Consider the following 14,060-nt stretch of genomic DNA (forward strand, 5'->3'; position numbering starts at 1 on the left):
AATATTGTTAGAATATAATTTTTTAATATAATTTTTATTTTGAGATTTAAAAAAGTTGAATTGTTTATTATATGTTGTTTGAAAGATTGAAAAAATTGTAATAATTAGATGAAATGAGATGAGTTGAAATGATTTTTGAAAACAAATGAGGCCCAACTTTATTTTAATAAAAATGACATGATGCTCATCAAGTTTAAGCAATTGTTTTATGGAAAATGATACGATTAATATACTTACTATTCATTTATTACTCTTTTTTATTTGATTTTTTTTAATTTTTTATTTTACTTAATGGTTAAGGAAGTGACTATTAGTAAACTTATATATTTTTAAATTTGTTTTCTTAATGATTAAAGATGTTAAAAAAATACTTAAAAAAAAATGATAAAAAGTTAAATACACTATAAGTAGTAAATGAGTAATAAAATAGTAATAAAAGGATAGTAACGTTGTCACTACCATTATTTTATTACATCGTCGAGAAAAAGAAAAAGAAAATTGTTTTGTTACATCATGGCTATTGTACCACTTTTTTAAAATTTTCTCGTCATGTAATAGCATTGGTTGATCATCCCTTCCAAATCATCCCATAACTGTCAATTTAATAGTTTAGGTTTCGTTTGCTTCATCAACTCATCTCAACTCATCATTACTACTTTTTCAAATTTCAATACAAAATATAATAAACAATTTAACTTTTTTAAATCTTAAAATAATAATAATATTAAAAAATAATATTTTAACAATATTTTATCATCTCAACTCAACTCAACTCAACTTAATATCCAAACGCAACCTTAAAAGTCAAAGAATGAGATGTGAGAAGTGCGGCAAACCTCATGATAAGAACGTTTTACCCCAAAGGCTCACTCTTTAAGTATCTTTGGTTTGGTCAGACTCATTATTGTTATATAAACGTATATTTTTGTGTAATTCTGTTGACTCAACTGAACTCAACATCCAAACGCAACCTTAAAAATCAAAGAATGAAATGCGAGAAGTGCGGCAAACCTCATGATAAGAACGTTTTATCCCAAAGGCTCACTCTTTAAGTATCTTTGGTCTGATCAATTTATCTAACAACTAATTTTATCAATACTTAATATGTTTATCTCTCTTCTACTTGAGTATATATTCGGACAATAACTTAATTGTAAAATTGATAATTTAAACTATAAAGATAAATATTATTTGTTATGTGCTTTCATTTTGCTTAGAACATAATATCATTAAAAAATAAGTGATTATGAAATAATTTTAATAACACGATAATTTTGTGATTGGGGGAGAATATTACATTGTCTGTACTTACCTAATGATATCCCTATTTTCAACGGTTTGTGTATTTTATTTATATTATAAGTCGGTAATTAAGGCACATGCTTTTTCATTGCCAATATGATAATATTTTATTTATAGAAAAATTAATTTTGAATTCGTAAAAAATTAAAATCCTATCCTTTAATAATAATTTAATGGGATATAGGAAAATTTAATGAGATATACCATATATTTCATAGTAATATTATAAATCTCGTTAGGTAAGATGTGGTACGGTTATCATATGGTATATCATGATACTTTAATGGGTAATTTTAAATTTTATTGAAAAAGTATCGAGAGCATCTCCTGTTCACGCATCGTCCAAAACACACCTTAGGTGCCTAAGTAAATTGACAAATTTATCCCTAAACAAATTGACAAGTCCCACGAAGTCCCCTTCCCTCCTCTCGAATTCATGTTGAAAACACTCTATTTCGGGTTGCCGTGACTGGGGTTGATCCGAGCTGTGATGGAGAGGGAGAAGGGAGTTGCCGTGATTGGGGTTCGACAATGGGGGTTGCTGCGAGGTCGTGAGGCTCGGTGATGGTGGCTGGGCTGGTGTACGGTGGCGGCGAGAGAGGGGGAGACCCATTTCTGGTTAGGCTGATCTGAGCTGCGATGAGAGGTTGCTGTGACTTGGGTTTGGCGGTGGGGGTTGTTGGGAGGTCGTGCGGCTCGGTGGTGGTGGCTAAGCTGGCTTACGGCAGCGGCATTTAGGATCTACATTCGTATGAATCCCATTTCGGGAGTGGAGAGGACACTGCGCGTGGAGGCTCGAAGGTGGCTGGAGGGTCGCCGGTGTGAGGGAGAGCCGGTGAGGTGGTCGGTGGTGCTACTGGATGGCCGACAGCGACAGAGAGAGGCCGAACGCGATTTCATTGCTTGGCTAGGAAGGAGTACGCGGCGCGGCGCGGCGAGGGAGGAGTACACGAGCATCAACGGTACTGACGTTGGGGCTGACGATGGTGGTGGTCGGTGATTACAGGTGGCACACGGTGTGATTGGGTGGGCTGAGATAAGGAATCGGGTGAGAGTAGGGACTGGGTGGGAGGAGAGAGAGAGTCGGTTTTGGATTAAAAAAAGAAAAAAGAAAAAAAAAAAAAAGAAAAAAACCAAGCACACGTCACGTGTGCTACGGATCAGCCGTGAACAGGGGCTGATCCGGAGCACAGCTCAATTTTATTTTAACCGAAAAAATAAATTTTAGGATTCACTGTAAAATTCCCGAAAGCCCTAGTACTATTTCCCACCGTAGAAACCTCGCATGCGCACCGGAGTCGTCCCCAGCCGCTGCGAACTACCGAAGAAAGGCAGTTTTTTGACTGATTTGATCCGCTTTGAAATTGCTTTGTTTCCTCAATAGTTTCGTAATTGGCAACCAATTCACGCTCCAAAACCCTTCCATAAATCTTCTCGTTTTCCCTCACAAAATTCCTTTAATCAAACCTGCAGCACCCTTGCGGCTAAATCCATTCTCACAACAAGTCCCCACGTTGAAACAAAAACCCCGTAGCCTTCCTTCCAACAAACCAAGCACCCACTCGCCGGAAACAGCCACAGAAACCGCCGACCCAGCCACCTGAGTCAGACGCACGGCCTTTCCTCTCTCAACCACCGAAGGGAACGTCGGAACACCTCTCAGAAGCCAGAGAACTCGCCGACCAGGCACTCCCCCATCACCTCGCGCTATTTCCAAAATTTTTACCGCCGTGGTTCTCGGCCAGCCACCCAGATCTAACATCGCACCTCCATTTTCACTTGGTGAGTTTTGAATCTCGGTATCGCAAGGTGCTTCCTCTCCGGTAAAGTACACGCTGGTGTGTTTCCTTTTTATTGTCTTGTTTTCAGCTTTCCCAAAAAGTGCATGCTTGTTTTTATTTATTACATAAATACCCTTCAACCACTGCCCATAGCCTTTCCGTAAGATGCCTCTTGAAGGAACTTTTGTGTAATTACGTTTTTGCCCTTAAGTGTCTATGTTAGATTTGTGTTTTAACTTTATTCATTTAGGGGCTGCTAATTGAAATGTGGTGAGAATTTCGTGAATAGTAATAAGATAATTTGAATTAAGTATTTATTCAGTTTTGAAAAATGAGTCTTCTACTCATTTGTTTGTTTTTCTGTTTTTATGTTTTAATGTTCCAGATTAATTTTGTGGATACAGAACATGAGTGTCAGGAGTAGAATAAATTTCTAGAGAAGTGTATGATTTAGACATTTAAGCAGTGTTGGTATCACATAGAACTAGCTTATGTCATTTCTTTCATGTTTAGCTTTTATGTTATGAAGGACTGTCATGCTAGATAAGTTTTATGATCCAATAAATGAGGTATTTTTTGAGATTGAATCTCTTTAACAGGGCATTACACTACTTATGTACGTGACATTCTTGACCTACAGGAAGGGGTGTTACATTATATTAATATTATTCGACCTTATGATTGGCGTTCTTTCTCATTTTGGCTGCTTGTTAATCCACTGTCTTGAGTTTGTTTTATTTTGTGCTCTTGAGGTGAATGGAACTTTACAAACGATACCTACCTCTTTCCCCTACTGGGACATGCCATGCCTCTTGAGATGAGATATTTCATGTTGATAATTTTGTTCCTAACTATGACTTCATTTTCATTCTTGAAGCTTATGCATATATATTGCTGCTTCTGAAAACAGAATGGCAGCCTCTGTGGCTATAGAGAAAACCTTTGTTTCAGGTTCAGAGGAGACATCTATTTCTGAAGATTCAGACTGCATTTTTGACATGAGGTCACATAGGCCATGGAAAAGATCACTCTTTGATGATGGAAATTTTGAGCCCACTTCTTTTCCTTCTTCAAAGAAACACAGAACGGCCTTGGACGATCGTGATGAAGAAGATCCACCAATGGATGAGGATTACAAGAAATTTATGTACACCTTAGAGAAATACTGTAAAGAGCACTTCCACTCTTTGGAGGAAGAAGTAGGAAAAGGAGAAGAAGAAGAAGATGAAGATATGGATCCTCAGTATGGCATGTTCATGGAAAATTTGAGGGAAGATGGGAAGTCCTATATGCTGGAAATCTATGGAGAGGACGTGATGCCACTTTGTATAAAGTACGAAGGGGAGGACAAGCCATCTGGTGGGAGTGGGAACAAGTGGGCAACTCCTGGAGACAAAGAAAAGAGTCACTCAGCTACTTCAGCAGGAGAAGATATAGCGAATTCAGCAACGCCAAGAGAAGATGGGAGTACCTCAACAACTACTGGAGAAAGATATAGCAGGAACGCCACAATTCCAAGAGAAGAAGATGAGAAAATCTTAGCAACTCCAGGCAAAGAAGGCAGGAGAAACTCATCAGTGCGAAGAGAAGAATATAGGAGGAATTTGGCAACACCTAGAAATGAAGACAGGAGAGACTCAAGAACCTCCAGAGTGAAGAAACATTGGTGGAATGCCACGAGGATGGAGGGAAAAAAAAGTCTGGAAGTTCCATACAATGAATCCAATATTATGAATGAGATAAAGATGGAGACATCATATCCCACAAATCGTGTTTCTAATGAGGCAGATTGGGGTTCTGCAGTAAACCCTGAGATTTATCAGTTACACCCAAATCGTTGGCAACTAGAGAACATTGCTGCGGATATTTTGGCCAAATGTGGTAAAAGATTAAGATATGAAAATAATGATGGTGAAAGTTTTCTCCATGCTAGAAAGATTGTGACAAACTCAGCCGTGTGTATCTAGTTTGCCTACAATTTTGCTTAATTTCTTTATTGCTTTTGTTCTACATTGGTTTACTCATCCCTAATAGCGGATTATTAATCTCAATTGATATTATATATGAAATTTGTTTGTATTGGTTTGCTATCAGGTCAAACTTGAGGATGATGATGAGGGAGCTATAGCTGGTAAAGAAAAGTTGGCTGATACGAAAAGGTTGCCAATGAACTCATCTGTATGTATCTAGTTTCACGTTAGCTTTGCTTAAATTGCTTTCCTTTTGTTATATTTTGTTTTGTATTTGTCTTTGAATCTGTCTTTTCAATTGATGTTGTGTATGAGCTTTCTTATATTGGATTGAATGTCATCAAGATGGATATACATAACCAGTGGCATGCAAAGAAAATGACCGGAGGAGCCCGTGCTCAGTTTAGGGAGAGACTTTTGGAAATCCTTAGCATACCTTACAACCAGAGGGAGTACAAGGAACTGTGGCATGAGATAACTGATCGCAAACCAATGAAGCGCCATAGAGATTTGCGTGGCCGGATAATAATATATGATGCAGGTCCTGGCAAATCATATCTTGACTACTATTCTGGTAAGTTGGATATGTATACTACTTGTTGCTTTTATTTCTGACATTTTAATTTATCTTCAAGATGATTATGCTTTGTTGATCTTTTTGGTAAGTAATTATGGTTTTGATGATAAACATGTCAAAGACACTGTTTCCTTTCTGTATTTTATTACTACAGGAACTTATGACTTTTTTGCAAATCATGGCATGTTATATCCCTTGATTTCAATTAGAATTGCACATAGGATTGAAGTAGCTAGTCCCTTTTCTTTTGCAGGGGAGGGGGGAGTTTCTTTGCGCTGAAGTGCCCAACTGTACATAGTGTTCTTTGCTAATTCTGGATCTGAATATGTCTACTTTTGTTCTAAAGATATAATAATAGCATTGACAATAATTGCAATTATATTTCTCACACTTAATCTAAAATGTACTCAACGCCATGTGAATTTTATTTTTGGGTCTATATTTGAAGGTGGCTATTATGTGAGTTCGTATCATGAAACTTGAACTGAATAGGCTTATCAGAAAATCATTTTTGAAGGGGATATGGCCATTGGTTCTTAGGAGTCTAAGCTTAAGAAATGATCGTTTCCATGGAAATTTATATTTTTTCGTGAGTGGGTGGAAATTTATATTATGAGCTAGTTAGAAGGAAACCTTGAGAGGGGATGGATTCTTTAATAGACTATTGATCCGGGGGCTGTTAGGTGGTTGAAGAGTCCATTTCAGGAGGGTGAGATGAGTAGGACTTCGAAAAATATGAATGGGGGATAGATGACAGGGTGTAAACCTTTTTTCCCTTGCTTTTTTCCCTTGTGTTGTTGGATTGTGGGGGAGGATGATATATGTGGGGTTGCTATGCTTTTTACCAGAATGGAACCGTGGAAGAATATTTTTTTTACAAGTAGGAACCATGGAAGACTATTGAATGCTTGTTTTCTTCTGTCGAAAAAAAAAAGACGGGGATCTTTGGATGTCACTAACTGTTTGTTCAATAAAAAATGATAAACTATACTTAGAAAAACACTGAATTTTATAAATAAAAAATAAAATAAGAAACATCAAAATAAAGTTAGAAAACAAACTAAAATAACATAAATGAAGAAAAATACATGTAAAAACTAAACAAAAAAGTCATAATTGAATAAAACTGAAAGAAACCAAAACCAGAAAACTAGTTAATACCAAATTTAACTCGAAAAAATTTAATAAACTGGAAAAAAAGAGGTCTTGCTGCCCACAAAGGCGGTCCAGCGCCACCTCTATGAGTGGCCATCTGCAAAGCTTTCATGGTGGCCAGAGCGGGCCAGCACACAGGATGGCTCACTTGAAAGCAGCCTAGAGGGGGGCTCTTGACCACCTTTGTTGGCCATCTCTGGGTTGCCCCGATTTGGGCTTCCAATAATTGTTTGCTTTCGCCAAAGGTGACCTCTCACGAAGGTGGTTCACTTTTTGTTTTATGTATTTTTAAGTTTAAAATTTTTACCTATTTTTTATTTTATTTTGATTTTTGAGTTTTTAAGTTTTTTTTTTAATTGTTCTTTAGTTTATTTTCTAATTTTTTTAGTGCATTTTTCTCCTTTTCAAGTATTATTTCAAATTTAAGTTTCTTTTCTTAATTTTAGTTACATTTGTTATTGTGATTTTTATAATTGATGTGGCATCTTGACTTGTTATTTTTTTTTAATTTCTTTTTAAAATATTGATTGCATATTTGTGACTTGTATCATGACATGATAGGTTTTGGCATGGCAAATGAGTGCCACATCAAAATTTTCCATTATAGGTTTAACGGATTAGTGGATATTAGATGGAAGGATCACTTTAGGAATCATTATTTTCAAAAATGTACTCTAGGTACCCATCTCAAATTGTTCAAAACTCCATTCAGGTATGAATGAATTTACCCTAAAAGTTTACCTGAACATGCAACAAGTGTGATTGTTTAGATTGTGAAGTTTACTTTGTCCTTCAATTCTGTTTGTGCTTGGGTCAGTAACATTTCTAAAATTAGTCAAATCCTTGTTGGTGTAGATCTTGTTACAATTGCATATTGATACAATGTAACGTGAAATTTATTATTGATCAATTATTCATAATGTTGCAGATCTTGCTAAGAAGATAAATTTAGTCCGCTTGGATCATGCTGAAGTTCTGAATCTTTTACGTGGATTTTTCTATTGGTTAATGGTGAGAATCTTACATATTTGCAAAGCATCTCGTATTTGTCTTAATTCTCCTTGATCTCGTGGTCCTGGTTGATTTTCTTATTGTTGTGAAGCTCTCATATTTGCATGAATTAAGGTGAGTCTTCCATCTTCTTCTATTCCTAATTTACTCTTTCTTGCAATATTGTTCTCGTAGTTTGTACTTGAAAAAATAAAAACTGTGAAGGAAATTTGATTTTGATAAATTAAGGTGGTCGATGGGCACCTATTTTGCATTTTGTGCAGCAGGTTTCTCCAACTCTGTTTCTTATAAATTGTTCCAGTTCTAAAATATGAATTGTAATCCAAAAGCTGTTTCAATTACATAACTGAAAATCTCAGCAACTTTTTGATGTGTTTGGATTCTGTTCTAATTAATATCTTTGCATCCTAGCGACTGTAGTCTAATGCATTATATATGTTGTGCCAGAATTTGTCTCATGAAGGGGCATTTCAGCCCTGGTTGGATTCGTCGTGTTTGGAAGTAGAACAGCTGGATGCTGCCTCCGATTAGAACTGCTGGCCAAAAAATGATGTAGACAAATGGTCTCAAGTATTTAGTTGATATTGAAGATCATATTCATACCACAGCTCCACATAATGTCATAAGTGATGTACATGCTTTGAACTTAATGCATGTACAATTCTTAAGCTATTTGATTACTTATTCTAGCATAGAAATCAATACCTACAATTCTTATGGTTTTTTGTCATGACCTTTTTGGTATACTTTGATTCAAACATGTACTTCAATTTGATAATTATTGTTTCAGACATGTTTTGCATCCTTTCTAACGACCTCAATCAACCTGCACTAGAGAGAATGTAAGGGCTCGGTGTGTTGGGGATACCTCCGATGCCTAAGTTAGAATTTTGTATTACGAAATTAAAGTGGTAAATGGGTTGAGCAAAAAGATACCTCAAATCACCAACTTCCGATGTTTATGTAGGCGATCATTGAATTAATGGAGATTGTATAACTGCCCGATTTTCTCTATTGATTTCATGAATGTTGAATATCAGGTTTTTGAAATGGACGCTAATCCTAGGAAGTTACCATAGTTGATGGATATCTCGGGTATTTATTTGTTTAAGGATGGGTTGTGAATATCCTCGCGATTGCCCATTGTTTCATAATTAACTAGGGTAGGTTTCGAATAACCTACCGGCACCATCATGGGGTCGCTTCGTGTATCCCTTCACTCGTGGTTTGTTGGGCTCATGGTGGGTGTTTGTGGGCCTCTCTTAGGATTTATCGTCCCAATTGCCCCGCTGGGGGGGGGGGGGGGGGGGGGTGATATCGTCCCTCTAGTTACCACAATGGCCTTGCACAAGAGTTTGGTGATGTTTTCCGTGATAGTCGCTAGCACTTTTGCCTCCACCCATTTGGTAAAATAGTCCATGACAACAACCACAAACCTTACACTTCCCTTGCTCAAGGGCAAGGGGCTGACAAGATCGACTCCCCATTATGCGAGCGACCAAGGTGACATGATTTACGTTAGTTCCTTAGGTGGGTAGTGTAGTACTGGATCAAACAATTGGCATTTTACGAATTTCCTGACGAATTCTTCTGTGTCTTTATGGTGTGTGGCCAGTAGTAACCTACTCTCGCGACTTTTCCTGCCAAGGTTCTCCTTCTAATTTCCACACACTCCCTCATGTATCTCAGCCAATATGTATTGGATTTCTTCCACTGAGACACATCTCAAAAGAGGGGCCGATAAGCCTTGCCTATACGACACCCCATTTATCACGCTTTGTTCTTGACCTTCCTAGCCTCCCAGTTTTTGTTGGGGAGTTCTCTAACTTCTAGATATTTTAGTACGCCTAATACCCACTTTGGCGTCCCTGGCCTTACTTCTGAGACTCCAATTCCGACTGTGGGAACTTCTATTGTTCTGGTAGGGTGGACTCCTCCTGTCTTGAGGTGGTTCGTGCCAGTTTTTTCGCCTTCCAATTTTCTCTTCATGGTATTTGTTTGACATCGAAGTATTGGAAATGATTGTGCTTCTCCCACACTAGCTGTAGGTATTTCTTTACTGGTTCGCCTTTTGCTGTGAACTCTCCTAAAATTTGGTTGATGACTACTTGGGTGTTGGCTTTTACCATGACCTCTATAGCACCTAGTGCCTCAAGTATGGACAACCCAACCAACAATGTTTCTGTAATGACCTGGCCCAATAATTCTAAGGTTGGAATATTGATAATTTTTATTAGGCTTAAATTATATTTAATGAGCCATATTAGATAAGCTCACGAGCGATAAATTATGAGATTGATTAGGATTTTTAATTAGATTCAATAACTAGGTTAAATCCAATTTATTATTTATTGAAGAGTTAGATCCTTTTTAGAATTTAAAGATCGACCATTAGAAATTTATTTTAATTTTAAATCATCACTAATTGAAGTCCCCTACACAGTCCCAGTCACTGACAATCCTAGATTGAATGAACTATTAAATCATGTTTTTAAATTCAAACTCTCTTCTTGAATGATCATTACCAAGTCCAATTCGAACTCGAACTCGTTAGCACCCTTTCCCAAATCTCTCTATAAATATATCCATTCCATGTGTTATTTGGAAAAAACTATAAACCTCCATAAGTGCATCAACCAAACCCAAGATACCTAGTCTAGCACCGTGATCGATTTTGTGTCGAAATTTTTATGATGCAATACTACAAGATAAGTAGCTTGATCATAAATTATGATTAACATATGTTAGCTAGTTATATATATTATTATTAAAGCTAGTTCTTTGGAAGCTAGTGTTTACGTACCACACATGTTATAATATTTACAAGCACTTCATTCATCATGTTTCATTTTGCATATTATAATTATATATGTATTATACATCTCATGTCACATAAGACACGTAAGTTTTCGTAAGATCAAGTGTAAGATAAGTTTAGAATAGTTAATCAAATGGTCATTCAGATGCATGGTACCAATGCGATTTATGGGTGGATGGGCAAGCCACAAAGCTAAGCTTGGTCCACTATAGTATGCTAGAATACTATTAGCGGCTCACTTTACGGCAGCGGGATGTGGGGCCGGTGTACAACTTTACACACATGGTTAAGTGTGTGGACTAGTATGATAAGTACAATAAGTTAGATAAACTAAGATAAGTCATGCATGTCATAAACACACATATGAATGATCATGATTTTAATTCTCAGCATGAAATATTTTATGAAAACCTTATATTAAGTATGTTTACATTATGATGTGTTTTTTATTGAGTCATAGACTCATTTTAGTTTGTTTTTATATTTTTAAACCGCCCCAAGTCAGAATATTTATGAAGGCAAAGCTACAGGATGAGACTTAGGCCAAGGATGCGTGATAGTGACTTAAATCATGTACAAAGATTTTAAGTTATAATTTTTATGGCACGGATTTTGAGAAATTTTAATAAATATTTTCGCGCACTGTCTTTTATGATTTCAGTATTTTAATACAAAATGACTCAATTTATTATAAGAAATCTTTGTACTTAGTACTTCTTTTAGAAAAATAAATAAATATATTTTTAAGTCAGGTTCAGTATTAGCACTTCGTCTTCCCTGAGAATTTCTAAAAGTGACTTTTTTTTTTTAACTGTTGGGAGTGTGGTGTTATAGTTTCTTATTTTGCTTCGTTATTGATAGTTTTGAATGTGAGTTTTATTGTGTAGTGGCTTTCTTCCCCAGAGTCAGTTGTGATATGTACTCTGACTCCCTTTCGAGCATGGCAAGATGAGCTGTCAATGAGGACTTGACAAAGCTTTCCTATCGATGCATTTTGGACTTCTTTTGGGAACTCGATAAATTCGATGATGAAATCTGACAAGATTGGCCCCTTCATAGTGTTCTGAGGAAAGTATTCGATGTCGAACTCACTCAATTCAATCGACCAGTTCATGAAGCGGTCAGAGGCATCTGGTTTTTGCAGTATCTTTTTCAAGGGAGCTTCTGTTATGACCTTGATCGGTGGGCTTGGAAAGATGACCTTAACTGCTTGGCAGCCGTCACCAATGCGAAGGCCAACATATCCATTCAGGGATATCTCACCTCGGCCTCTCTAAAGGCTCGGCTTGTGTAATACACTGGCTTCCGAGTGCCCTTCTCCCCTTTCAGCAAGGCTGTTGAGATCGCGTGTGAGGAGACCGCTAGGTAGAAGTGTAAGGCTTCCCCCAGCCCTACTTGGCTCAGAAGTGGTGGGTTCAATAGATACTCTTTCAGCTTCTCGAAAGCTTTTGGTTATATTCGTCGTTCCAGGACTATGCCTTTCACAACACTTTGAAGAATGACATGCACTTGTCTGTTGATGTAGAGATGAGCACGTTAAGAGCGGCTATTTGTCCTGTCAACCTTTGTACCTTGTTTACGTTCCGAGGTTGTGTCATGTCCATTATCACCTTGATATTCTCTAGGTTGGTCTCTATTCCCTCTCCAAGACCATACAAATCATAAATTTGCCCAAATCTACATCGAAAGCACACTTTGTTGGGTTTAGCTTCATCTTGTATTAGTGTAGCACAACAAAGGTTTCTCATAGGTCATCTAGATGGTGCTCAGGTTCTTTACTTTTGACGAGTAAATCATCCATGTAAACTTCAATGTTGCGACCTATATGCTCTTTGAACAAGCGTTCTTGAGCCTAAACGATGTTTCCTCTTCATTTGTTGGGTTCATCCAGATTCGATTATATCTTGAGTAAGTGTCCATGAAGCTCAGCATGCAATGTCCTGCAGTGGAGTCTATTATCAAGTCTATGCGAGGCAATGATAAATTATCTTTCGGGCATGCTTTGTTTAGATCAGTGAAGTCAACACACATTTTCTATTTCCCGTTTGACTTCTTTACAAATATTACATTGGATAGCTATTCGGGATAATGGGCTTCTTAGATAAATCCTTGGGTTAGGAAGCAGTCAACTTCTTCGGCTATGGCCGCATACTTTTTTGCACTAAAATTTCTTCACTTTTACTGGACCTTATTGGCTTTTGGGTTCACATAGAGGCGATGCTTGATACCTTCGTTGTCTATCCCAAGCATTTTCTTGTGACTCCAGGTGAACATGTCTTTGTGCTTGAACAAGAGTTGCTTCATCAAACACCTCATCTCTGGCCCCAACCTGGTGTTCCGAGTCTTATAGTGGCCTCTAGATGGTCTGGTTTTATGGCCTCCAACTCTAGGGGCTCGTTTGCCTTTGCTTGCCACAAATCTTGCTCATCCCTCATTTCCATCTCACTGTCAATGAGCGTTGGTGATAGTTGTGGCATCTTGTCATGATTTGGATTTTTTGCTCGAACATCTTTTCCTCCATTTATGAGTTCTTGTACATAGCACCCTTGTGCTAGTACCTACTCCCCATGGATCTCCCCTACGCTTGCCTTCGTTGAGAACTTCATTTTCAGGTGGTAAGTGGAGGTCACATCCTTTAGGTTGTTCAAGGTTGGGTGCCCTAAAATGACGTTATAGGAAGATAGAGCTTTCAGTACTAGGAAGTCGGTCATGGTTGTGGTGGCGCAAGGCCCATTGCAAAGTTACGGTGCCCTAAGATTGCACCATACTCCCCCGAGAACCCTTTCAGCGACATTGGTAAAGAAGGGGAGCAACTTTATCGGTCTGAACCGAAAAATTCGACTGGACCGGACTGATATGGAGTTTGGTTGGTTTTGATCCTTGCTTCTTGCAAAATTTGATTTTCGGTCCAGTCCCGGCGTATGGTTTTTTTGTTGATCGGATGGGACCAAAACCGATCGAGTTGTTTACATATACTTTCTTTAAATATTATATATAATATGTTATTTTATATAGTATTTATATAAGTTAATTATATAATTTTCATATAATCTTTCACCATTGATCATATAAAATGTTAAATAATATATGCTATTAGTTAACAAATATATCATATTATAAATCATGTTATTATATGTAGATACATAATCTAGTATCTACACTTAATTAAAGTAATTAGTTAATTTTTTTTACGATACCTAAGTTGCAAGTAAACATGAAGAAGAACACACAAAGTCTCTCTCTCTAACCGTTTTCTCTGAAAATGACTGAGAGGAGTTTTGTTAGTCCGTTTCTGCTTTTGCTGAAGGAGGCGAGGGTCATATCTGCGCGCCATGGCGGGTATAGGTGAAGGTATGGAGGAAATGAAAAGGGTCAGGGAACTATTGAAGTTGAGTGAGGAAGAAAATATGGCCATAGCGGTTAATTGTAGGTATTTGGAGAAAATA

The 14,060-nt window shown here is 37.3% G+C and overlaps 1 protein-coding gene across 3 annotated transcripts; it reads left to right on the forward strand.

Annotated features, from left to right (window-relative positions):
* The first annotated feature begins 2,631 nt into the window (after window positions 1-2,631).
* On the forward strand, window positions 2,632-8,589 carry LOC121234674. 3 transcript variants are annotated; one of them, XM_041130717.1, is made up of 6 exons: window positions 2,632-3,084; window positions 3,961-5,038; window positions 5,178-5,261; window positions 5,399-5,627; window positions 7,714-7,796; window positions 8,244-8,589. In XM_041130717.1, exons 2-6 carry the CDS (start codon window positions 3,995-3,997, stop codon window positions 8,325-8,327), a joined length of 1,524 nt encoding a protein of 507 aa, XP_040986651.1. In that variant the 5' UTR covers window positions 2,632-3,084; window positions 3,961-3,994; the 3' UTR covers window positions 8,328-8,589. The 3 variants fall into 3 exon arrangements, with proteins under 3 accessions (XP_040986651.1, XP_040986652.1, XP_040986653.1); XM_041130718.1 differs by having other exon boundaries at window positions 3,994-5,038; XM_041130719.1 differs by lacking the exons at window positions 7,714-7,796; window positions 8,244-8,589 and adding an exon at window positions 5,884-6,157.
* Window positions 8,590-14,060: the final 5,471 nt, after the last annotated feature.

Source organism: Juglans microcarpa x Juglans regia, chromosome 6D (assembly GCF_004785595.1).
Source record: "Juglans microcarpa x Juglans regia isolate MS1-56 chromosome 6D, Jm3101_v1.0, whole genome shotgun sequence".
NCBI lineage: Eukaryota > Viridiplantae > Streptophyta > Magnoliopsida > Fagales > Juglandaceae > Juglans > Juglans microcarpa x Juglans regia.